The sequence below is a fragment of the Oxyura jamaicensis genome, chromosome 2 (assembly GCF_011077185.1).
Source record: "Oxyura jamaicensis isolate SHBP4307 breed ruddy duck chromosome 2, BPBGC_Ojam_1.0, whole genome shotgun sequence".
NCBI lineage: Eukaryota > Metazoa > Chordata > Aves > Anseriformes > Anatidae > Oxyura > Oxyura jamaicensis.
The window spans coordinates 106,119,363-106,145,470 of NC_048894.1; the positions used below are offsets into that span (position 1 = coordinate 106,119,363).

General features: G+C 36.4%; 1 protein-coding gene across 1 annotated transcript in view; it reads left to right on the forward strand.

Moving 5' to 3' along the window:
- SMCHD1 (structural maintenance of chromosomes flexible hinge domain containing 1) overlaps positions 1 to 23,982 on the forward strand; it is an 84,458-nt gene extending 60,476 nt beyond the window's left edge. The window contains exons 34-49 of the mRNA XM_035317209.1: positions 253 to 368; positions 822 to 883; positions 2,768 to 2,855; positions 3,248 to 3,379; positions 7,941 to 8,090; positions 11,856 to 11,982; positions 12,145 to 12,264; positions 13,378 to 13,463; positions 14,519 to 14,641; positions 14,912 to 15,102; positions 15,621 to 15,730; positions 17,065 to 17,135; positions 18,861 to 19,032; positions 21,118 to 21,276; positions 21,995 to 22,112; positions 22,860 to 23,982. Coding sequence (XP_035173100.1) covers positions 253 to 368; positions 822 to 883; positions 2,768 to 2,855; positions 3,248 to 3,379; positions 7,941 to 8,090; positions 11,856 to 11,982; positions 12,145 to 12,264; positions 13,378 to 13,463; positions 14,519 to 14,641; positions 14,912 to 15,102; positions 15,621 to 15,730; positions 17,065 to 17,135; positions 18,861 to 19,032; positions 21,118 to 21,276; positions 21,995 to 22,112; positions 22,860 to 22,968 — 1,934 coding nt within the window. The 3' untranslated portion in view covers positions 22,969 to 23,982. The remainder of the gene's footprint in view (positions 1 to 252; positions 369 to 821; positions 884 to 2,767; positions 2,856 to 3,247; positions 3,380 to 7,940; positions 8,091 to 11,855; positions 11,983 to 12,144; positions 12,265 to 13,377; positions 13,464 to 14,518; positions 14,642 to 14,911; positions 15,103 to 15,620; positions 15,731 to 17,064; positions 17,136 to 18,860; positions 19,033 to 21,117; positions 21,277 to 21,994; positions 22,113 to 22,859) is intronic.
- The last annotated feature ends 2,126 nt before the right edge of the window (positions 23,983 to 26,108 follow it).

Consider the following 26,108-nt stretch of genomic DNA (forward strand, 5'->3'; position numbering starts at 1 on the left):
TAAGCAGTCATTGGATAAAGTAGGTGGGTTTTTTTCCTGTTTAAGGATTGTTACCTGATCTAGTTACAGGTCTGGGGAGAGAAGTATTTCCATGCCTAGTTTCATATTTTTTGTTGTTTGGATTCTGTTTGAAATGTAGGGTTTGTGTGTTTTTCTGCCAGGAAGGAAAGAGAACAAGAAATTCATCAAGATTTGTCATCTTAATTTTGAATAAAAAATAATCCTGAAAAATTGCTTTCTTTCATTTTGCAGATTTTATGGTTAGTGTTCTTTCTGAAGATGACAACATTATCAAAAATATTAATCCAGCACGTATTTCTATGAAAATGTGGGAAGGACAGGGTAGCGGAACTAGAATACCAATTGATGTAAGTCATCAAAACACGTTTTCAACATGGATATCAAAATGTTAGCATACGACAAACATTTTTGTAGTGGGGGCCTTTCCTGTATTTGACTTAGATGAGTATCCTGTTCTAGATTTTACATAACTAGCAATACATATCAATCATATCAATCATATATTTTTTTAACAATCTGTCCTATTAAAACTTGTTGGACTATTCAATTGTCAATACTATAATAAGTACACAAATGCTACTGCTCTGCAGAAGCTAAGTGATAGCAGGGAGATTATTAAAACTTGACGCACTTGTTTGCAAAGAGTCCCAGGATTAAAAATATGAAACTCGCATCTAAATTGTAGGTGATCTCATCGAATTACTATATGCTATCAGTATTACAAATTATTAAGACTTGACAACATATTACAAGTAAGGTACTTTAAAGTATGTTATGTTAAATTTTTTTCATCTTTTCAGGTTACGACGTTTAGCTGTAGTAAAGTGAAGGATGACAAGGAAGATGGCTTCTTTTATTTCAGGTAGAGCAGAATTTATTTTATAATTACTGATGCCAATTACTGTACAAAATACAGTGTTAGTTTTTTATAACAATCTGTTAAAGAATTAGTACAATGCAATGCTATGAAATGTTAAAAGAGATTAGTGTGTTGTGATGAGTGTGAAGATTGTATTCTTCCCAAGATGTATGTGACACTTGTTTAATCTGAGAAAAGACAAGGAAAAATTTATGCCAAGCATAAGGTGCATTTCTGACCCTGCTCATTCTGAGAAATGCTTAGTAATGGGTGTAGTTCAAACACATGAAACCCTCAAAGCATTATCAAAACAAGACGCTTTGTGTTGCGTGTTTGTACCTCCAGAAAAGAAATACATATCACATTCACCTACATAGTGCTTCTCACAGAGGAAGCATATAGTAGATAGACGTGATATAAATTAAGCCACACAGAGCTGGATATGGAATTTAAAAAATCTTGACATCACTCCCTTAGATTACTAGTTAGCTACAAATGTCCAGAATTAAAACTCTCTACCTTTCTGAAAGATTTGAGAAAACTAGTAGTAGATAGACAGTTCTCATTAGCAGCAATTTTAGGAAAGTGCATATTGTTCACTGCTAACAGTGCCTGTGGCATCACTGTCTACCACCTGGTTTCTCTCTAGTTTTTATGTCCTTGGCATAGTCAATGATGGGTTATTGTCTGCTGGATGCTAGATCAATAATAGGGGTGCCCCTTTCAACTTGGATGAAGCTTTCTTAACAACAGTGCAATTGATTCTTTTTCTAAAGCTTATGCCTAGTTAGATGGTGTTCAGCCACACCAAGATCCTTAGCAGATGGTTTACAACTCATTATTACTGTAAGTCTTAACCCAGATAAAATGCAGAAAAGAAGGTAGAATTGTTTCCCTTCTATATGGAAGACAAAAAGTCATGCCCATTTCCAGAGATAGGTAAAGCTTTGAGATTTTGCTTTTTACGAATTAAGCATTCCAGGGAATCTTGCATCTTACTCTTTTCCAAACGAATTAAGAAGACACAAATTCTTTACTCTTACTCTTACTGTCAAAACAGATAAATGTATGTTGAAAGCAATAATCTCATTAGCCAATTCAAGAGTGTCATAAGTCATCCTCCTAGAATAATGACTGAATCTTGGTTAGAGGCTGTGGTTGTATCTCCTCAAAGGTCTCTTCAGTATTTTTAAGTCACTGCTATCCATCGTATCCATTGGAAGACTTCAGTATTCTTCCACATACTGTGTTGCCTTCCTTGCTAGGTGAAGTTCTGCTTCTATGAGCAGAAGTGCAGATGTCTGTCTTCCCTTCATATTTTGATGGTAGGGATTCCATGCCAGTAGTAGGCACTCCAAAACACTCTAAGGTAGAATTAAAACTCTTCTCTGTCTCGATGTGCTCAACCTTGGCCACTGGTGATGACCTAATTTTGTATGCTTTCCAAGTATCAGAAGGAATCAGCTATTCAGATATTACATTATCTTAAGCCCAGTGATTGAATTTGGAAAGAAGTTGTTGTTGTTGTAGATATATCTCTGTGCTCTGTTTCAGTAGCTTTATGACAATTCATTGGATGTAAAGTAAAAACAGGGTAGACTGGCAGGCTTCTGAATAATAGGGCCATAACAAGCTTCCTGTCAACCCGTAGAGAAAAACTCTGGGAGGCAACTTTCCTCATCCAAGTCCAAAAACCTTATTCTAGAAGAAAAGAGTTCTTTTGTGGCATTCTTGCTGAAGGTCATTATGGAGGAGTATTAAAATCTGTCATATATTAATAGAACTCTTATCTAGTTAGGAGGACTACTCAGAATTTCAGTTGCTTGCATACTTGTCACTTCAGTATTTACTTGGTTTTGATTGTGTTTTGTTTTTTGATTACTTTAGGGATAAAGTGATTCCAGAGAGAGTGGGCACTTACAGTATACAGTTTACTTTTGCAATGGATAAGACAAACATGCTCAGCAGTGACCAGGTATGAAAGTATAATTAATTACACATAGCCAAGAACATGTAATACAGATCTGGGAGAAATACTGTGATACTTTGTAAATTTAGAATGCAAATACTTTCAGTTGTGAGTTATGCGGGGAAAAAAAATACATATTTTGAAATAGTGATTGATATTAAACTGATTATCAAAACAAAAATTCATTAGCTTTTATAAGTAATCAGAAATAACAAAACTCCATAATTTTTAACCTAGTATGGCTGCTTTATGGTCATCCTAAATTTATTTCTGTCAGTAAATTTCATGTGCATTTGCATCAGTATATTTTTAGCAAGTAATGTGTGCAGGTGAATTGTGAATTATATCAGACTTTTATTTGTTTTGTTTTATGTTATTCTTTTTCCCTTTTCTGATAGATTGTAGTTGAAGTTGTACCTAACGACCCAGTACGCTTGTTACCTGATTCTTTACCAGCTACTCCAGCCGTTTCCAATGTTCGAACTGTTACTAGCCGTACACTGGTCAAGGATTTACACCTCCATGTAATGGTAACTATACTTTAATACAAAATCATAATTAGAGAAATGTGACTGCTAAAAATGTGTTTTGCTGTAAGGCATTGCTATTATCTTACGTTTTAATATATAAATGAATATGGTTAAAGCCATTAAATGTTTAGTGTATTTTGAACAGTTGAAAACAAATCTAAAAATAGTTTTCATAGATTTAAACAAAAATATTTTTGAAACTTCTTAATCTGGTGACAGCAGACATGGAGAAGGCTGAGGTACTCATTTTTTTTTTTGCCTCAGTCTTCACTGGCTTCACTCTTCCCACATACCTGAAGTCCCTCAGGTCCTGAACCTTAAGGCATGGAGTCAAGTAGCAAAGCCCCTTCCTCTGTGAGTGAAGATCAGGTTTGAGACTACCTCATGAACCTGACTATACAGAAGTCTATGGGGCTCCATGAGATGCTCCAAGGCCCTGAGAGAACTGGCTGATGTAGTTGCCAAACCACTCGCCATTGTATTTGAAAGGTCATGGCAGTCAGGTGAAGTCCCCAGTAACTGAAAAAAGGGAAGCATAACACCCATTTTTAAAAAGGACTGAAAGGAAAACACTGGGAGCTACAGATCAGTCAGCCTCACCTCTGTGTCCCTGAAGATCATGGAACAGATCCTCCTTGAAGCTGTGTTAAGGCATTATGGAAGACATGGAGGGGATTTGAGACAGCCAGCATGGCTTCACAAAGAGCAAATTGTGCCTGACCAATCTAGTGGCCTTCTGTGGTGGAGTGACTTCATCAGTGGACAAAGGAAAAGCAACTGATGTCATCTAACTGGACTTCTGTAAGACCTTTAATACAGTCCCACACAACATCCTTGTCTCAAAATTGGAGACAGATGGATTTGAAGGGTGGACTATTCAGTGGATAAGAAATTGCCTAGATTGCTGCATGCAAAGAGTTGTGGTCAAGTATCTCAATGTCCAGTGATGAGTGGTGTCCTTCAGGAGTGTGTATTGGTACTGATACTGTTTAATATCTTTATCAGTGACATAGACAGTGGCATTGAATATATCCTCAGTAGGTTTGCAGGCAATGCCAAGCCGAAGTTGACATTTCGGAGGGAAGGGATGCCATCCACAGGGACCTTGACGGGATTGAGAGCTAGGCACATGCAAGCTTCATGAAGTTCAACAAGGTCAAGTACAAGGTCCTGCTCCTGGTTTGGGGCAGTCCCAAATATCGGTATGGACTGGGGGATGAATGGATTGAGAGCAGGCTTGCAGAGAAAGACTTGAGGGGTACTGGTGGATGAAAAAATTGAATTGAGTTGACAGTGTGTGCTTGCAGCCCAGAAAGTGAATCATATCCTGGGCTGCATCAAAAAATGTGTGACCAGCAGGTTGAGGGAGGTGATTCTGGCCCTCTACTCTGCTCTCATGAGAACCACACCTAGAAAGAGTCTTGCATCCAGGTCTGGGGCCCCCAGCACAAGAAGGATACCTGACAACAAGTCAGGTATCCTTCAATCTCAATTGACGCCCATTTCTTGCTGCAGGGAAAAAAAAATTACAAATTCTAGTGGGAAAACCCTGGAAAGGAACTTCTACTGTATATATTATTTTTGTTCCAGGAGACAGTTTCTCATGGAATCTTCCATAATAAAAAATCAGGTTTCCTGAACATCAAACATTCGTCTGGAGATTGCTTACCAGTTACCATCACTGGCAAAACAGGCTCAACCTGGGGAAAATCAATTTATTGCCAGTTAGGATAGGTCTGGGTAGTGAGAAACAAAGACAAAACAATTAAAACACCTTCTCATCTGCCCTCTCCCAGGCTCAGCTTCACTCCTGACTCTTCTGTCTCCCTTCCTAGAGGGGCATGGGGTTGGGGAATGGGGGTTACAGTCAGTCCATCACAGCTCCTCCCCGTCGCTCCTTCCTCCTCACTCTGTTCTGCTGCTCCAGTGTGGGTCCTCCATAGGCTGCAGCCCTTCAGGAAAAATCTGCTCCTGTGTAGGCTCTCCAAGGGCCGCTCTTCCGCATAGACATCTGCTCTGGTGTAGTGTCCTCCACCGGCTGCAGTGTGGATACCTGCTCTACCATGCTCCTCTTCACAGGCTTCAGGGAAATACCTCCTCCTGTGTGATCTCTCCACAGGCTGCAGGGGAACTTCAGCTCTAGCACTGGGACCACTTCCTCCCCTTCCTTCTCTGGCCTGCAGTGGGGCCGTTGGACACAATTGGATGCAACTGAGTCTGGCATGGGGCAGCCCTGGCCTCAACATCACAGGAGCCTTTATGCAGCCCCTCTGCTGCCAGAACCTTGCATGTACACCCAATATAAGGGGAACTGGAAGTTTTAATTAAGTCTCAAGGCTGTATCATTGGCCTCAGTGAGACATTGTGGCACAACTTACATGCCTGGAGTGTTCTGATAAATAGTTGCAGGCTCTACAGGAGAGAGAGGCAGGAAAGGAGCAGAGGTGAGGAAGTCCTGTACACGAAGGAATGCCTTGGCTGCATTGAGTTAGGCAATGGCAATGAAAAGGTTGAGTGTCTCTGAGTAAGAGCCAGGGGAAAGGCCGATAAAGCTGATACTATGATGAGTGTCTGTTATAGACCACCCAAACTGGATGAAGAGGTAGATTAAATACTCTGCAGACAGCTAGGAGAGGTCTCACAATCACTAGCACTTGACCTGTTGTTTGCAAACAGGGAAGGGCTTGTGGGTGATGTGGTGGTTGGAGGCTGCCTTGGGCACAGCGATAATGAAATGATAGGTGGTGAAGCAAAGAAGGTGGTTAGCAGAACTGCCACCTTGGATTTCCAGAGGGCAGACTTTGGCCTAGTTAGAGACCTGGTTGATAGTCCATTAGGAGGTGATTCTGAAACATGAAGGAGTCTCAGAAGGCTGGACCTTCTTCAAGAATGAAATCTTAAAGGTGCAGGAGCAGGCCATCCCAGTTCACCAAAAGTTGAGCTGGCAGGGGAGAAGACCAGCCAGCTGAGAACAGAGAGCTTCTTCAGGAACTTGGGAAGAGAAAAGGAATTTAGGAGATCTGGGAGAGGGACAGGCAATTCTGGAGGACTGTAGAGCTGTTGACAAGCTACCAAAGCCCAACTAGAACTCAATTTGGCTAGTGTAGTAAAAGAATTACAAAATGTCTTTATAAGTACAGCAACAGCACAGGAGGATTAAGGAGAGCCTCCATCCTTTATTGGATGTGAGATGAAATGTGATGAAGTGATGAAAGATGAGGATAAGGCTGAGGTACTTTATTGCCTCAGTCTGTATTGGTAAGGACAGTTGTTCCTAGGGTACCCAGCCCCCTGAGTTGGAAGATGGTGACAGGGAGCAAGATGAAGCCACTATAATCCAATGGAAAGCTCTAAGTGGCCTCCTCACTGTTTTGAATATTCATGAATTTATGGGACTGAATGGGATTCATCCAAGGGTCCTGAAGAAGCTGGCAGAAATACTCACCAAGTCACTTTTAATAATCTGTCGGTAGTAACCAGGGAGGTCACATTTACCTAGAGGTTAGTGAATGTAACTCCAATCTACAAGAAGGACAGGAAGGTGGATCCAGGGAATTACAGGCCTGTCAGTCTGACCTTGGTCCTGGGGAAGGTTATGGGGCACCTTCAGTGCCATCACACAGCATATATGGGACAATCAACTGATCAGTAGTAGCCAGTATGGGCAGGTCCTGCCTGACTAACATGATCAACTGTATTACAAGATGATCTGCTTAGTAGAAGAGGGAAAGGCTGTGAATGTCATCTACCTCAATTTTAATAAAGCACTTGACACTGTCTCCCATGGTATTTTCCTGGAGAAACTGGCTGCTTATGGCTTGGACAGGTGTACAGTTCACTGGGTGAAGAGATGGCTGGCAGGGTTCAAAGTACGAAAAGTATGTGGGGTGCTGGTAGACAGCCAGCTGAACGTGAGACAGCAGTGGTCAAGAAGGCCGATGGTGTCCTGGCCTACATCAGAAGTAGTGTGGCTAGCAAGCCTAGGGAAGTAATTGTCCCCTTTGTATGTGGCACTGGTGAGACTGCACCTCAAGTACAGTGTTCAGTTTGTGGCCCTTCGCTGCAAGGATATCGAGTTGATCGAATGTGTGTAGACAAGAGCTACAAAGCTGGTGAAGGGACTAGAAAACAAGACTTAGGAGCAGCTGAGAGAGCTGGGGTTGTTTAGTGTGGAGAAGAGGAACCTCATTGCTCTCTACAGCTACATGAAAGGAGATTGCAGCAAGGAAGATGTAGGTCTCTTAGGATGAAAGGAAGCAATCTCAAGTTGTCAAGGGGAGGTTTAGATTGGACATTAGAAAGAATTTCTTCAAGGAGAGGTTGGTTAAACATTGGAACAAGCTGCCCAGAGAGGTGATGGAGTCCTCATCCTTAGAGGTATTTAAGAGAGGTGTGGACATGGCACTAATGGAAATAGTTTAATGATGGGACTCTGTAGGTCAGGTTGATGCTTGGACTTTATGATCTTGAAGGTCTTTTCAACCTAGTTGATTGTATAAATGACTTATTTTAGTTCCTGCTCATTTTCCAAACTTAACTTTTCTGTCTGTTTCACTTACAGGATGAATACAACAACCGCACTGGAATTGACTTAGTTGGCAGAATAATAGCAAAAATTAAGAGCCCCAGTGAAGATGATACAGAAATTCCACAGTTTCAAGGGAAAGTCAGTGCAGTTGAATTCCCATTTGACAGGGGATCAGCTGAAATTGTAAGTGTGACTGAAATACTCAGTTCCATGAGCAACAGATCTACAGCACATTCTTCTACAGTTTCAGAGTTGATCTTACACCTAGCGATGGTTTGTGGAGGCTTAGCATATATTGTAGCATAGCATATCTTAATGATATGTAGTTAAATTATTTCTTTGCTAGTTGGTTGCTGATTCTCAGAAAATGTAAAGGAGTAATTCTTTAAAGCGATTATTCTTGCAAACTGAGGGAAGTTTACATTCAAAAACTTTATTAGGGTCTATGACATGTAGGATGATCCAGGTTAAGTCTTCATTTAAATTTCATATGTAAATAACACTTCACCATTTTGGAATTCAATATTTACTATTAGTAGTATTTTTTTTATTTTTTTTTTAGTAATACTCTCCAGTTTTAACATTTTAGGATTATTTAATCTGACCTCCCCATGTATATGTAAATTTTACCTAATTCTCTTTATATTTTGTCGACCTAACTGGTCTTGTATATACTTTGCAGAAAGGCATCCTATTCTCACTTGAAGAATGAAAAATAAAACTTTACCACTTCATTTTCCACTTGATTTTAGTAATTAGTGACCTTGACTGTTAAAAATGCGTTATTTCAGTTTGAGTCTGTGTAGTGTCTGTCTTGTTGCATGCTTTTTGCTAGATTAAAGAGCTTTTTTCTACCACTGAAAGTACCGTACACTGTAGTCATGCCATCCCAGTCACTTAATTTGTTAAATACAGATTGAATTTTTGAAAACCTATGAATTATAACAGTTGTTACAAAGTATAACATAAAAGACACAAGTTAAAACATGCTTGTGCACAAAATCAGAAACTGTTCAAAACAGATCAGAAACTGTTTAAAATGGATCAGAACAAATTTAGTATGGAGCCACACATTTGCTTTGAGTACAATGATCACAGCTTACAGAAAATGTTAGTCAATAGGACTATTCACATGGTAAAATTGGTACATATAGGTTTGCCTTTTTTTTTTTTTTTAGGTAACTGAAGTATCGTATAAGAATTTTAGAGCAAAAATGTACCTCTACTTTCTTTGGCTCCTCTGGTTGTTATATGTTTTACCAGCCTGTAGCCCTAGGAAATTTTGAAACAGTTTGAAGGCATACTGAAGGAAAATCTAACTTTTTAAAGAAATTTTCTCAATCGCTTTTTCTACCTTGTTCATTGGGAGCAACTTCCCAGCAGATTGGCTTGGAGGCAGACTGCCTTAGCAACAAATACAAAACCTCCCATTATATCTTGGAAATCAACACAATAAAACCCCAGTAGAATCTAATCTACAGATCCTACATACAAATTTCTTCATCTTGATTATATTCAGTACATCAACTGTTTTTGTGAAACTTTGTAGATGAAACTTAGTGATACAGCATAATTAATTGTCTGCTGATAACAATCAAGGACAGAAATAGCTAGTTAATGTGGGTAAACACGGACAGAAACATCTAGTTAGTATGGGCAAACACTTTTCACTGAACAAGTTGATCAAACACGTCTACTTTGATCTGTAAGGAAAAGTGATAAATATATATATAGAAAAAAGTCTAGAAAAAAATAAGAACCATGAGCTGAATGGAGGCATCATATAAAATTAATGTTTTAGTTGATTCTGAGTTTCACTTGTACCTCAAGTGTGTTTCAAGAGTAATAAATTAGGGATGTGGTTTAGTGGGGACTGTTAGTGTTAGGTCAGAGGTTGGACTTGATGATCTTGAGGTCTCTTCCAACCTAGAAAATTCTGTGAAATTCTGTAAATTATCTGCTTGTCCCTCCCACTCCTTGCTTCCCCAGGATTCTTCTGTTTCTCTGATGAAGGCCTCCATGTCCTCAACCACGTGCTGGTTACCTTTTTCTCTAAGCAATTCTCAAAGCAATTCCATTCTTCTATATATATTTTTAAGGATTGCTGCGTATGTTTCAGAGACAGAGAAAAGTTTTCTGTGAACACATATTTCTGGGACAGCTGGAGTGGGAAAAAATGCACTAGTATAGGTAGTGGGATTGCTGTAACCACTGATCTAATAAAATAATGCTTTTCTCCACAAATTTTGCATCTATTATATCTATGGTAGAAATTTAAACAGATTTTTTATAACTTCTTACTGGTGAGGGGAATAACAACCTTATACAGTGGACTCCACCAGTTCAGAGAAAATTACAGGATATTTTTTGAATCCTTATTGATACAGAAATCAGCAATTTCTTATCTCCATATACAAGTAACCTGCTGCTGTTGAGCCATTGTGGCATAAATACACTGCTCTTGCTTCAGTGTCTCATCTAAGAACCTGCGTAACGGGGAACAGGGTGGTGTTAGTTGGTTGACGTTTTTTATAAGCAGATGCTTTTTCTTTCTAGTTAGATATTCCTGGTTTTTTTTGTTTGTTTGTTTGTTTGTTTGTTTGGTGGGTAGCAGGATGTTCTGCTGCCTCATTACTGTGATCTGATGAGATCCTACTGCTTTTAGTAGTAGCTTCTGTTTGTCATTTTCCCTTTGGATGTAATTCCATTTAAGTTAAACCCATCTCTCTTCTCTTCAGGCAGTTTTCAGTTGTCTGCTTTGCACTGAGTCCTCTGACTTCAGGCAACTCACAAAGCTCATGCAGAAAGGATTTGTTGGTTGTGATTTAATGTACATTTCATATGACTAGTAAATGGAGGGGGATGGGAAAAATAATGTGTTTTTTTTTTTTTTACATACCTTGAAATTGTCTCACATCTTGTTTAGGACTACAATCATGTGCAATTAGCATCAAGGTAATATGATCTGACATGTTTGCCCCTAAATTGAGGATCATGAATGCTAAACTTGTTTAATGAAGGAAAATGTTTAGATTTCTATTAGCATAAATTTTCAAAGGAAAAGGTATTTCTGCTGCAGACTTATCCTGACTAAATATGTAGCTGAAATATTTTTTGAAAGCCATGAAGACTATCTTTGAAGGTTATATATCTATCTCTTCTTTTAGGCTGCAACCACCTCTCTTGATTTGGCCAGTTGAGTAGCAATTTCTACACGTTAAAGGTGGAAACATGTGTTTTATTATAAACATTATTCATTTTATGCATGATACCTTTCCCAAAGTAACAGCACATTTAGATATTACCTGTACTAATTTTATTTCTGTTTACCATTCTTTATGGTTTTATAATATTTCCTGCGTTTGTAAAGAAAGGAGGGTTTTATTTGTTGTTTTATATGTATATATAAAAGAAACTTCTGAGAAATAGGATGTTCTTGTCAATTTTTAGATATATATTTTTCATTCATTTGGGACGTGCTGTCTACTTCCGTTAACAGCAGTAACTTTAAGTCAGCGCTGGGAATAGATTGCTTTTTCTTCCGTGTGCTTATGCATTTGGTCCTCCTTTTTAATGTTTGCATTTGTTCACATGCTGTACAAAGTACATCTGAGAGAATCTCGCCTGTGGGATGGTGCAGAAAATATTTTTTTCTGAGCATGTCTCTCAAAATACATAGCTAAAAAAACAGTAGGACTTTATAAACAGGTAAAATAGTCTTAATTCTTAAGTAACAAAATACTTAGTGGTAAATCTTCAAATTTTACTTCCTTTTATTGGGTAGAAAAGGACATTCCAAACTGATTTAAAACTAGTAGGAGTATCATATATATGTTACATGTTAAGTAGTTTTATAAGACTAAATATTTGAACATTGTATTTATTTTGTGTGTTAACTCAGGTGTGAACATAATCTTATGTTGGCTTGTTTGTTTGTTTTTAAATTAGAATCTAGTGCTGGCTGAAAACAGTCCTGGAAGAGACAGCACTGAATATATTCTTGTATTTGAGCCAGATCTGCCAGCTTTGAGAAGGCCTTTGGAGCCATACCGTCTGTCATTTATGTTTTACAATGGTATGTTTCAATTGCTTTAAAATGCTTTCTTGTCTTTAGAAGCAGCTATGCTTGGGTCCATAATACTACTTTGAAACTGTGTAATGGCCTAACAGATTTTTGCTGATGTTTAAATAAACTGTGTTCGTGTATTTTTTTCTAAAAATATGTTTCTTCATGTAGATTACAAGAAGCAGCAACAGATGGCAACACTTACAAGGGAAAGAGACCAATTATCTCAGTCCATAGGTGTTTACAGAAATTGGTTTGATACTACTAATCAGCTTGTAGCAGAAATGAGATGTAAGTTCAATCAAATATATTAATCTATTTCCTGGAAATTTTTCTTTTCCATTTAACAATTTTGTTGACATAGGGAAGGGGAGAAAAATCAGCATTGAAGTCATGAGATACATGAATTAGAAGGGAGTGGAATGATTATATCTTTGCATTAGCAGAGAAGCCTCTAGTTATTTGGATGGACCCTACCTGATTTGAGGTAGTATTTTTTTTGTCAGAATTGTCAAAGGAGGAATAAAACATGTAAGCTGGTAGTCTGATCCCGTTTTTCCATGACTGCCTTTCACTCCTATCTTTACAATGGACGTATTCAAGAGTTGTTATCTAAAATTATTTTATGAAATTAAATATAGATAATCTTTCAGAAAAGTCATTCTTACATTTTTAGAATGTTACTTTTTCTCCCAAACTTCACCCTATGTACATTATTCAAAGGAATTGTGTAGAGCAGTGTGAAGGCAGCAGTTTTTTATGGAAATGGGAGAGAAGGAGGAGGAAACATTTTCTTTGCACTATATTTTGAATCATCCTGCCTATTGATCAGAAGGTTTGTTTTAATATATGTATTTTGAATTTTTTGTTGTAAGTAATCACTAAAAGTAAATGCATGCTGGATTTAGAAGCTGTGTCTCTTTATTTTAATTTTATTACAGGTCTACATTTCTCTAACTTGCCCACTGTGTGTTCCCATTATGGATGCAAATTCCTGCATCCAGGAATTGGGACAATTTCATGTCCAAAACATGAAAGTTTTGCTTCATGTTTTCAGAATTATGCATATCTCTAGATAGTAAATTAGAGAACACTTAATATGTTTTGTGTTTAAAAATATTTTCAAATACAGATAAAACTAATTGAATAGAGACAGCAGGAAACAATTCACTTGATTAATTATTTGTTTTCAAAGCTGAAGGAGATGTTAGCTGCTGAAATTGTTTATGAGATGGACAGATCACAATTTTTTAAAATGGACAAATCCTGATATTTTGTGCTAATATTTTGATGAGTAGATACAATCAACTGTGGGTGACATGATTCTGAAAAGCTGACAAAATTCTGCAATAATTTCTTGCATTCTGATATATCCTTATTCTCTGTTGATTTTATTGGTTTCAGGTCAGGTTAAAGAAGCTGAAACAAGAGAAACTCACCTGAAGAATGAACTGAAAAAACAGCAGATTGAATTACCACAGACAAACACAGTATGGCTTCTTTCTTACTAAACTCCATAACATCTTAAAACAAATGTAAATCTTAATATGAAGTTGGCATCATTATATAACATTATTGAATCACACTAGTGTATACACAAGTACCTGTTAACAAAACCCTGAAAATTTAAACCATGAGGAAAATGTATGGATCAGTGCCAAACTTTATCTTTTATTTTATTTTATTTTTGATAGTATCAGTATCTCTTAAAGTAACTGCTATGTCATTTTAAGTTCCAGTCTTGTTTTTGCCTTTCTGTTAAGGCTAGTGGCTTACTGATAGTACTAGTTTTAATAATGTTTTTTAAAAGGTTAATCAATTTATTGGATATATTCTGTTATAAGTAGATCAAAAGATAACGCTTCTTTTTCAGTGAATAGAGCATTTCATATGCTACTGCAAAAGCTGATAGAAAAGTAGGTTTGTAAGTTTCAAGGCAATGTATTCCATTACTGATTTCCCATAAAGATACAATTACATTTTAAAGAAAACTTTAAAATAGTAAGTTTTTTAAGTTTTTAAAAAAGTAAGTTTTCAAACTACTCATGTTTTGGGGAAAAAAAAAAAAAAAAAAGGTAAATTATCCCTTATCTTTAGATCAAATAAAAATATGCTACAGCCATTAATCACAGATCAGTAAAATTTAAATTATACAGCTTTTCCAATCATAGTACCTAAGTTCCTCCTGCTGGCTAAATTTTTCAGGCATAGTCCCCTCCTAAAATGGTTTCTTCTTGTACATTCACAGTTACCTCTTCCTGCTGGTTAAAATTTTATTCAGTTTTGGCTATATGAAAGCTCAAGCTCCAGTAGCTCTTTGTGAAAAGAGCTTTTCTTCAAAATAAATAAATAAATAAGCTCATAGTCATAATTGCAGCGTCTCCTTTTCCTCTCCCCTGAGATTATATGTAGTGTCCCCCTGTATACTTACAGTCTGTTTCAAATTACTGCATTCTTTTGTTCAGAACTTGATTGACAACAATTAATTGTTTCTGCAACTTGGTCCATTGATAAATGGTTGCTAACTTCAAATTTCAATTCTCAGCTTCAGTATGTGGATTCTCTTATAAAACAAAAGATGCTGGATCAAGAAGGAGTAATGAAACAGCCAAGGCGAACTTGTACCCTCCCAAACTATCCAAAAGGCAACCAAGATATTTTAGGGAAGGTGAGTTTTCTCCCATAGAGCCTTCAAATGACTTTTGTTAATTCTAGGAAGTGATAGTGAAAATTAGCCAACTGAATATTCTAGTAATTCTTGAGAAGGAGCGTTAAGAAAATGATAGCATTCTCATCCCATCCAATGACCAGCTCTTCTAACAGAGCCATCAACAGGGGAGTTAAATGTCTGACTGAATTTGCAGTAGGATTGTGATTAGTATGCAAAGGGGATGTGGTCTTGGCTTATGTTTTGACTGTTCTAACTTCTGTGGCACAGATTGCACATTTAGCACAAATTGAGGATAATGAAGCAGCAAAAGTTATCTCTTGGCATTTGGCCAGCGACATGGACTGTGTAGTCACATTGACTACTGAAGCAGCTCGCAGTATTTTTGATGAAACTCAAGGTCGACAACAAGTGTTACCCCTTGATTCTATTTACAAGAGAACGCTCCCTGATTGGAACAGGTAGAGAGAAAAACAATTAAACTTCTGCATTTGTATAACATACTTTTAATATGTATATAATATTTTTTCTCTAGCTTCTTTTTAAATTTCACTCTTACTAAATATTCAAAGTCTAAAAATTTCCAACTTTGTAATATTAAGAATAGTGATGTCACTTGAAATGTTAGCTGAAATCCTAGCTTTATATATTTAATTAGCTAAACTCTTTATTTAATACAATATTTACAAGGTCCAAATTCTCAATTGTATTTTTAAAAAACTTGCCCATAAAATTAATCACATGAAATTGTTGGATACACGTGTCATTAAAAATCAGTGTTCCACCCAAACATCCTTAATTTAAATGGTATCTTAATGTTGGGATCATTTATCTCCTAATACGGAAGTGTTAAAGTGCATTCAGTTATGTCTTAGATTGCTGACTAGATTTTCAGAAGCAATGATGAAATAAGGACAATTTTTTAAATTTATTTTTTTATTTATTTTCTTCTCCCTCACTTTTCCCTTTTTTTAACTAGGCCTTTACCTCACTTAAGAAATGGTCAAATCTGCTTCAAACCTGTTGGAAATCCTGTGTTTGCCAGAGATCTGTTAACATTTCCAGATAATGTAGAGCACTGTCAAACAGGTAAATGCTATTAAAGAAACTGTTAGTAATTGTTTTCTTTTTTAATAGATGAGATGGAGAAAAATCACAAATCAAAACTCAGTAATTTTCATTAGGATGTTTGCAAATACCAGTGTACATTCTTTATGAGGTCTGCAGGTGTAACGGGGACGACAGTCAGTATGAAGTACTTGCAGACAACTGTGAAAATTTCAGCAATGACCACTGTATAATTACTGCATGCAAGCAGAAGCTCACCACCATGATATTAGTTTTACTGATAAACTACTTGTTACAGAAATGGCCATTTTTTTAGACTTTTTTTTCCAGTCTTACTCCTCTCAAAAATGTGTAAAGCATAGATTCCTAATATACACTCAGACCAAACTGTAACTTTATTTGTTGTGCTTAAATATTTAGAGTAAGAGTAAGCTTTCAGTTTTTATGTAGATTTCAGTTTAGGGAACCAGCGTCCCTCTGCCCTTTCTAACCTTTGCTTATATTAAGTAGGTCTACTCCTTTATATCAAGAGCTGTAATCTGTAATTAGTTCAATAAGTTCTCTGTTTCACTTCACAGCTTCCCACTATGAAAATATTCCTGTCTATTGTTAATTTAAATTATGTTTATCAAAAAAAAAAAAGTTCATTTTCAGGACGTTGGATGCTGCCAGAGACTTTACTTATAAATTCTTCTTTGTGTCCGCCATTAGCAGATAAGCTACTACTTTTCTGGAGAAATTTAGAAACCGCGTAGCTTGACATACCTCATGCAAGGCAATATCAAGTTAAATTTTGTAGAGAACAGTCTTCTATTAGCAGAAGGTCTTAAGATCAGATCAGTTGGATCAACCTGTGAATGCTTTTTTCCTTAATAATCCAGTGAATGTTAAGGAACCAAGAACTCCATTTAAGGAGGACTAAAAATGTTATCATTTATGTAATTTCCGAAGACTTGGGCTTTTATTATCTGCATCTTTATAAATGTAAATATAACATATCAAGAGAGTGTTGTGGTGGAAAATACAGTCAATTATGCCATAAGGCAATTAAACGTACTAAATTACTTTATGAATTCTTTACTGAAAGCAAAAGGTTGCATATTTATATTATCTCAGAATAAAATTTCATTGAAAAAGATAATGGATATGTTATTTCCCTTGCACTTACCTGAAAAGCTGTAATAATCACAGAATGGTATGGGTTGGAAGAGGCCTTAAAGATCATCTAATTCCAACTCCCCTGCTATGAGCAGGAATTAGACCAGATTGCTCAAATGATGCCCCAGAATTCATTTTTCAAAACTTAAGTTATTTTGTTGTAGAGAAATTTCACAGCTCAAAAAACTGTTTTCCAGTGTTTCGGATGCTCTTGGGTGATACCATCATTATAGATAACTTGGATGCTGCAAACCATTACAGAAAAGAGGTATGCTTCAGTTATTCTTGATATATTCTTTTAAATGTATTACATGGCTACATATTCAATACATTATAAACACTGAGTGCTTACTTGCTAAGTTTAATGACGCTTCAGTTATAACAGCGTGCTTATTGTCCATAAGTCTATTATGTTGCCCAACAGCGAATGGAATCTTTCTTTATTGGCACTGACAAAATTACCTCCCATTTTAAAAATTCCATTATGTGAATGCTGACATGAAGCATGGAACCATGTTTTTAGAGACAAACATTTGTAGTTTTGCTGTTAGTGTTAAATGTAAGCTCTCCTGGACTTCCCTGGTCCCTGAATGTGTAATGAAACAAGTCTGTGCCTCAAATCATGAAATCGTGATGGCAGTGAGATCGTGACTCACAAAGTTTCAAGCCCACTAAAATGACCAAGATCTTGATGTGAAACTTAGTAGACCTTTTTCTGAGCCATTTTATTTTGGTTTAATGGGACAAATTTCAGCAGCCAAGAGTGTCTGTGGTAGTCCTGACATTGGGCACTTTCTGTTACAGCTCATGAGGTTGTCACAATTGAATACTGATTCAGCATAAGGATTTAGAACTGTACTGATTAAACCAGTAAGCTCTTGGGGCTGCATATGCTTTTTTTTTTTTTTTTCCCTGTTCAGAAGCATAAGAATTTACACTGTGAGAACAGTGATTTAAACCTTTTGTAACATCTAAAATGGGTTGCCTGTTCCATCTTTTTTAAATTTTAACAGTGCAGCACAGGTTTCCTTCTATGTATTATGACTGTGCCTCATAAGCTCTTCTGCACTGATTCTATTCCCTTCTTATTGGCTATTGCTTACTAATAACTTGAGAACAAATAATGTCTTAAATGTTTCCATAGAGCTTTTCAGAAATATGGTTACAGTCACAGGAAAAAACAGATGATTGACTTACAAATATTTTAATTTTCATCATGTTATAACCACCTCACTGTTCGTCAAGTAAGATGATAGCTACCATTATATATAGCTGCCATTTTTCAACTGATAAGCACAGCTATGTGTTTCTTTTATCAAAAATCATATTTTTTTACCTCAAAAGAGACAGGAGAGTCAGATCTAGACTGATCAGTGTCAGGAGACTGATCATGTGTATCTGTTCAAGAAAAGGAGTTTGTATATGCAGTCATCTCTCAAAATGAGATCTGTGTCATTTCATTTGGTCTGGTTGTCACCCCTTTTGTTTCAGTCACCCTCACCCATCGCAGATAATATACATAAACTTCTATTGAACATGCTATCAGAAGTAAATCCCTTAGATTTCAGATGCTTTGAATGTCATGCATTAAAAAAAAAAAAAGTGCTGACTTTTTTTTTTTTTTTTACCAACACTAACATGTATTTCCATCACTTCATGGTATATGATGATAATCAGCTTTCTTCCAGTACAGATGTAAATTTTGCTCTAGAGTTGTTGTAAAATCTGAGGACGCACCAAAAAGAAGGCAAAAAATCTAGTTTACCTCATTTTCATCATTTTTTCATTCATTTTTCACCTTTTTCTGTGGTACTGTTTAATATATTTATTGTATTACTTGAAAGCAAAAGTTAAGAAATAGGATTTCATAAAATGGCCTTATTAAGAACTAGCTGCTTTGTAGTTGAAGGGTACAAAGCATCACAACAGCATTCCTGAAAAATTGATTTTCCATTAATTTACTAATTTACTATCGCTTTTTGTGCCTGCGTAGGTTGTAAAAACTACATCCTGCCCTACTTTGCTGACCAGGGAAGGAGACAGAATTCGCAGCAATGGAAAATTTGGAGGCCTTCAGAATAAAGCCCCTCCAATGGATAAACTCAGAGGAATGGTATTTGGAGCACCCTTGCCAAAACTTTACTCTACTTTCTCCGCACAGATAGGTGGGTTAATGAAATCATATAACTAAAGAACTTCAGAAATTATATTGCTTGACTATGATATTCCTTTATGTAACATATAAAGGAAAACTTCAACTTAACATAACATTATTTTAAGAAGTATGACTTGTACAGTGTCCTATTTATAAATTTCCCTTTTCTTGAAAGCTAAAGCTATTACATTTCCTGAAAGTAAAAACAGTATTTTGAAAAAAGGCATGGGGTATTCTCCCATTTTCTTACTCTCGTTAAAGAGTTCAAGCAGTGGTAATGATACAAACAGTAGATATGAGGAGCTTGAGCTGATTGAATTCCAGCATTCCTGAAAACAAGCTTCAAGTCTTTCTCCTCCAGAAATGACATACATGAATTTAGAATTTCCTACTGTACAAGTAATCTCTGTGAAGCACTGGTAGAAAAAATCCTGTTCTTATTTCTCATACACAATGTCACCTACATTATTTTCATATCAAGAAGATAATATCTTCTTGATATGTTAATGAATATATTCATTATTTCAATATCAAGATCATATTTCCTGTGGGATCACTTAGGTTTCATTATGTGCTTAGATTGTTCCTTTCAGAATAAATGTAATAAATGAAGTTAAAAGCAGCTTCTGACATAAAAGCTAACTTGACTGATTTATAAAACATTGAAAAGTCTTATTCACAAATTAGGATTGCTCTTAAATACGTAATTTTCAAAAGGAAGGACACGAAATTTTTCCATGACAGTATTCCTAGAAATGTGCGATATGGAGCGGAAGGGTGGGTGGAAGGTAGAGAGGATGTGTGTTCTTACTGGATTAGTCTTATATATGAGCAAACTACTTAACGTTGACCAGTTAAGGGAGAAAAAAAGGCTTAAGAGATCCTTCCTTGCCCTTTCAGTAAAAATATATTGCATCTAGGAATAACATATTAAATGTTTCAGCTACAGATTAAAATATGCTGGTTTTAGCACATTTCATATTTCCCTGGGAACACATTTTCAGTGTCAAACTCAATTATTACCAATTGTGAATTAAACTGGAACTTTTTATAGTTTAGTACAGGAACAGCTACGGTACAAGTAAAGGATATGTATTAATTTCACTTGGATAGTTACGAGGCATTTAAATGAAAATAATGGTAAATAAAGGAAAAAAATCTTTATGAAGGAATTATATATAATATATATTCTATCATATTTACTTTGAACTGAATTGCAGCCTTGACATAAGTTGTGAATTGCCTTCCTATGTTTGTAGCATAGAAGGAAAGTAGTTACTTAAACTGTGATGACACTGACAAGGTACTTCTGAAATAAACTGCACTAAAATTTACAGTGCCCTTTGTCATTCTACAGTAACCTTGAATGCTTTCATCCTGTGGCAAATAAAAAATAACTTACTGTTCAGTTAAGCTTTGTTCAAGCAATCTCATACTCAGGACAAAGTAAAATGAATGAGTCTACGCTAACATGCTTGAAACGTTTCCTTATTACTTGGCATACTTCAGTGTCTGGACAAGGGAAAAGTCTTTGTCTGTTACCTTAACAAGAGTAACAAAGTTTGTCAGCAAAATACATTTTTGTTTAGATGAGTCTCCTGTTGTTGCCTTGTTTAAATGACTGTAGGTGTGACAAATGAAACTCAGAAAACTATTTTCTCTTGTTCCACAAGGTGGACTACAATTCAAGTCAGTAATACAAGCTTCAGCTTTGTAGCCCGCAAAGCAAAGCAAGCACACTTAATGGCATCAAAGGTAGAGAGTTCAGTTTGGGGCACACAAGCAACGTGCTGTGTAAAGAAGTGTTTTAAAGAGTTCACTGATACATTACTGGGGTCTAAATGCCTGTTCAGAATGAAAAGAAAAAATCATAATACTGTCTGATTTTTTTCAGCCTCTCTTTACAGTCACTTTAAGAACAGACACTGGTCTACTATAAATTTGGGTGGTATTTTAAGTAGTGCTTTTGAAAGTTTTTTTGTTGTGAATCTTACACTGAATCTTATACTTTGTCTAGATCATACTTGGTAGCATTCTACCTCTAAAGGACCACATACTTACTGTTTTGTGTTTTGTTGTTTTATTATTCCATTAGATCTTCTACAGCAATACCGTGTAGCTGTGGTGAAACTTGATAGTGTGAATAAGGACCTTGATTTACATTTACGGTCACTTAACACTCCAGAAATGCAAAAGAAAAAACAGGAACTTGCCGAACAAGAAAAGAATCTCACGATTATAGAACAGAAATTGGGTATGTGATTGTAGTAGATTGTGCTAACACCAATTGGTGTCCTAAAGGAGAACTGTTAACTACATCCAGATGTATTCCATACTTGCAAGCTAACAACTTCAAACTATGAAGGAAAATCATTAAAATTACCTAAAAGCTTGGAGAGATCTCATTTTTGGTAAAGAATACAAAAACTCTTCTTGTTTTGTTACAGCACTGCCCTGCAATGTGCTCAGATAATAAAAATATGATCAGTTAGTGTCTTGTGAACATGAGACTATGATCTCACTAAAGTGAGATTATATAACTGTATTGGTCCGGCTTGCCCAGTGGTAGAGAACATTGAAATTCTTTTTGAAGTGACTGCGTAGGCAAAGAGATTAATTGCTTTTGCTAAGGAAACACAATCAAAACATTGCACTATAAAAAGAAACACCCCTAATTCTGAAAAGATAGTATTTCATAGTTAGAAATGTTTTTTATGTCAATACCAAGTAATCTGTGATGCTTCAAAATACATTTCAAAAATCAACATTTACCCTGCGATAACTGTTAATAAAGCAAAAAGCTTTTTTCCTTTTCATCTTTGAACTCAGTTTCAAATATAAGGTAACTATAAAATGTATGACATGTCTAAAGCATTCTTTGGAAAGTTTAACACAACTGTTACGGGTCCCGTTTATAACCAATAGGATTAATATGTTTTTTAATTTGTTCTTACCTGCAATTTTTTTAATAGGTATGACTCCATCAGATAAAGTCACTGAGTCATTACTTCAGTCTGTTATGCTAGATACGTCCGACACCCCCATCCCTCCCAAAAGAATGCGAAGAGACACAGTAAAAAAATTGTATAGGTAAGTCTATTTTAAATGTAGTCATTACTTTTTCGTAGTCAGAATTCAAAGGAAAAATGTTTGGTTTTGTTGGTGGAGGGAGGTGGTTTTTTTTTTTTTTTTGCATGGGAATTGTTTTTTTATTATTATTAATATTTATGTGCAATAAGCAACAATGATTAGAGTTTGCACATCTGACTTCCAAAGGAATTTTTATTTCCTGTAAAGGTTTCTTTTGTTGTTGCAGCTCCTTTAAAGATTTGCATACTAATACTAATTGTTTCCCTTTATGAAGTGATTGATTAGCATCTTTATGCATTCACATGTTCCCACAATTTTCTGGTATTTTCAACTCTTGTACCCTAGAAATGTTCAAGATGGCTAGGTCTTTAAACTCTTTCAAGATTCAATGTCAAATACTGGGCAGATGAACTGAGAAAGATTGTTCTTATGTAGCATTTTCTAGCTAACTGTCTGAGATAACTGGTAAGGTATGTAACATAATTATCCTTTTTCTTGTATATCTGTTGTTTGTTTTACCCACATACTGAACGTAAGGGGTTATGTATTTGAATTATCTAATATTTAACCTGATGCTATTCCTATTTTAACTAAATAATAATGAGAATAAGAGGCTGAGCATAAAAATGAAGTTTATGATATTTACACTGGCTGGAGCTCTGTGTATTTGCATTCAGTTATAGGAGATAAATATATAAAATCAGAGGTTTATAAGCTTTGTGACTCTTTTTTTATTATTTTTTTAAGCTCGGAAGAATGGATTTCTTCTCCCACAAAGAAGCAGCAGCAGCAGCAACAACCTCTGCAAACATCCCCTTCAGAACTTAATGGAACTCCACGAAAGAGAAAGGCATAGACTGATGAAATTTGCTGGAAATAAATGTATTGAAAATGTGAATAAGTTCAGTTAAAGGAAATACTCATGTTGTACTACCCGTTATGAAGATTTTTATACTGATAGAAGATATAAATGTATTTCAGTTAGTAGTAACAAAAATTTAAGTATTTAACACTGATAGCCAAATTTTTGTATAGTTAATTTTCATTTCTAAAAGCTTTCAGAGTTTTTATGTTCATGTGTGCAAAAAAAAGTTTAAATATATCCTTTTTTATTTATGAAAAAAATCAATCTTTTCAATAAAATGGCTGCAATACAAAACACTGCCAATATAATCGATTGCATTAATTAAGCCAATAGGCTGTACAACAAAATGAGAATTTTGGGTGTCTTGGGGAAGAGAAACATCTGGGTTACTTTTTAATTGATGAACTGTCAAGGCATTGTAGTATCAATACAGAGAGGGTTAGAGAAACAATGTATTGAAATTTAACCAGAGCTATTTGTGGAGGTTTCAGACAGTTAACAAGAAGTCATTATCTAAGGCTATATCCAAAGTGTTGACATGGGAATTTATATTTCCTTCAGAAGTTTCTCATTAATGGAGAAAACAAAGCAGTGAGTATGAAAAAGTATAACAGGTTTACTAGGAGGCTATTCTGCGGAGTGGGAGAGCGGCAAAGGAAGACACTTCATGGGTACAAATGAAATATATTATTTCAGTGCTAACCTCTCCTTAACATCTGCATTCAAACAACCCTCGTAAAATAGCCTTCCTGCTAAGCAGATAAAAATTGATCCATAATTACACCGTAAGTCTAACTATGACATCAAGATTTAAGTGGGGAGTATCACAAACGGAAAAAAAATCATTACATCTGAACTGTGCATGTATTTTAAGAGTTGGAAATAGACTGAAACTGGAGGTAAAATAATTGTGGGGAAACAATAGATATCTGGACAGAATTTTACTTTGTAATGCGGTCACCAGCTTAAAAAAATATATATATGATTTTGTTTTGCTTTCTTAAATGCCTAAAGCAAATTTAAATATTTCATGGTTTAAGAAATAGTTTTTAAATGCTAGACAAAGTATTCAACAGGTAAATGAGACCACAAAAAGAGAGGGGGAGTCAAAGGTTACCTCTAGTTTTCTAACTGCATCATGAGGGTGTTAGTCATGTACATGGTAAGAAAGGACCAGACATGTTTAAAGATACAATTTCAGTCAGGTTCAGACTGAGTAACTGAAAATAGGCTCCATTGGTTGAAAAAGAGCAAGAGTGGAAAGCTAAACTTGAGATAGCTTCAAGTAGTAGTTTTATACTACGTAAATGACTCCTTTTCCTGGTGTGTGGTTTAAGGATGTGGAAGTGTTGGTTCACACCAGCCTCAAAGAATTTCTGCGTTGGACTGAAAGTTTATATCTTCTCTACTGATTTCTATTGACCCAATAATAAGCACTTTGTATTCAGTTTTTGTTTGTTTGTTTTTTCTGCAATGGAGCTTTACACTTAAAGACCTCAGGACATCCTGCTAAGTTTCATAATGCTGGTCAGGGATGCATATCTTGATGACATTTCTAATAAAACTCCAAATTATGGGTGTAATGCATTCCAGGGTAGGAGGGGTTCTCCAAAGCCTCACATCTTAATAGCAGTCTAAATTATTTTAGACATCAAATTGTGCTGTTCTTATAGAAAATAGATACATTTGAATATAGCATATAACATAAGCCAGAGACTCTGCTATCCCTGCTTTGGTCCTTTTTCCTATTTTTCAGCTCTACAGACTTGAACCAGGCAGCCATAATGGAGTGTTTGCTATGTAAGAAAATGTCCTACTGTACTCCATAACTATAGTAATAGTACTTTTTTTTTTTTTTTTTAATAGTACTTTTTAAAAATGCATTTATTTCCTTTCTGGCATCTACTTCACCTCAACCTTGAACCTCTGGATGATCTTGTATTTTATTAGATTAAATACCTATTCCATCAGAAATGCTTCCTTTTGAAATTCATGTCTTGGCTTCAATGGTCAGTACAGTGTGCACACTACTGCTGTAGTTTGGTGTATCTCCCTGCTGGAAGAAGCCAACACGAAATTAAGGATGGTTTCCGGAGTTGTGCAACGGTTATCAAATATTTCAGGGAATTTCACCAGGGGAATTTTCAGTAACATTCAGGGAATGATTAAAGGTTAATTACAGCACACATTACTGCTTTGCTTAGCTGTTTATGACAACTGATCTGGTCCTGACAGAGCCTTCAAGCTCTGAAGGTAAGTGTCGCTTCAATCCTTACCCATTCTTTACTCTGTAGCAGACCAAATGTGGGAGTAAAAGCTACTGGGGTATGTATGTTGTGTTACTCAATTTCGTGAGAGGCTGATGGAGAGCTTTGCAAGAAACGAAGGAAGTGGCTGAAGGGCGAGGAGGTGTTTTCTGAGTCACGCCAGAAGCAGCTGTGGGTGGGGAAGGGCCACAGCCTATTGAGGACAGGGAGACGGAGCCACCTCTTGGTGGGGCTGGGCTGCCTCAGCATGGGGTACTGTGGGCAGTAGTGCACAGGGGCCTACTGCTGTGTCCTGACAGAAGGCTGAACAGGAGGCCCATTGCTGTGCCCCGTGACGCTGCTCCATACAGCGGGTCCCGTATCCCCACCAGTTTTCCGTGCCTGGTGACAGAAATATTTGAAAGATCTGTCTTTCTTCTGTGTTCTCTGCTCTACCTCCTCTCACAAGCAGGATTTCAGAGGTTGCCTACATCAGTTGAGTGAGGATACCCCCTGTAACCCAGCAATGTTGGTCAGGTACAAATCCATCCTTCCCAAAACATGGTTATGGTGTTCCAGTCCCACCATGGCCCTGGCTCTACAATGCTGCTATTCCAGCATCACCTCCTCCAGTTCTTTTCTAGCCTCATGCAGCTGCCATCTGTGACTTCCTTCTGCCTCCTCCAGAGCCTCTTCAAGTCCCGTCATCTGACAGGGCTTCACCTCAGGGAAAGAGCAGCCGTGGAGGAGGGAAGAATAAAATAGCTCAGTTGGAAAGGACTTACAGAGCTCATCAAGGCCTGACCACTTCAGGTTTAACCAAAAGTTAAAGCATATTACTGAGGTATATTCATATTGCTATTCTGAGCTCCATTTCAACTGAGC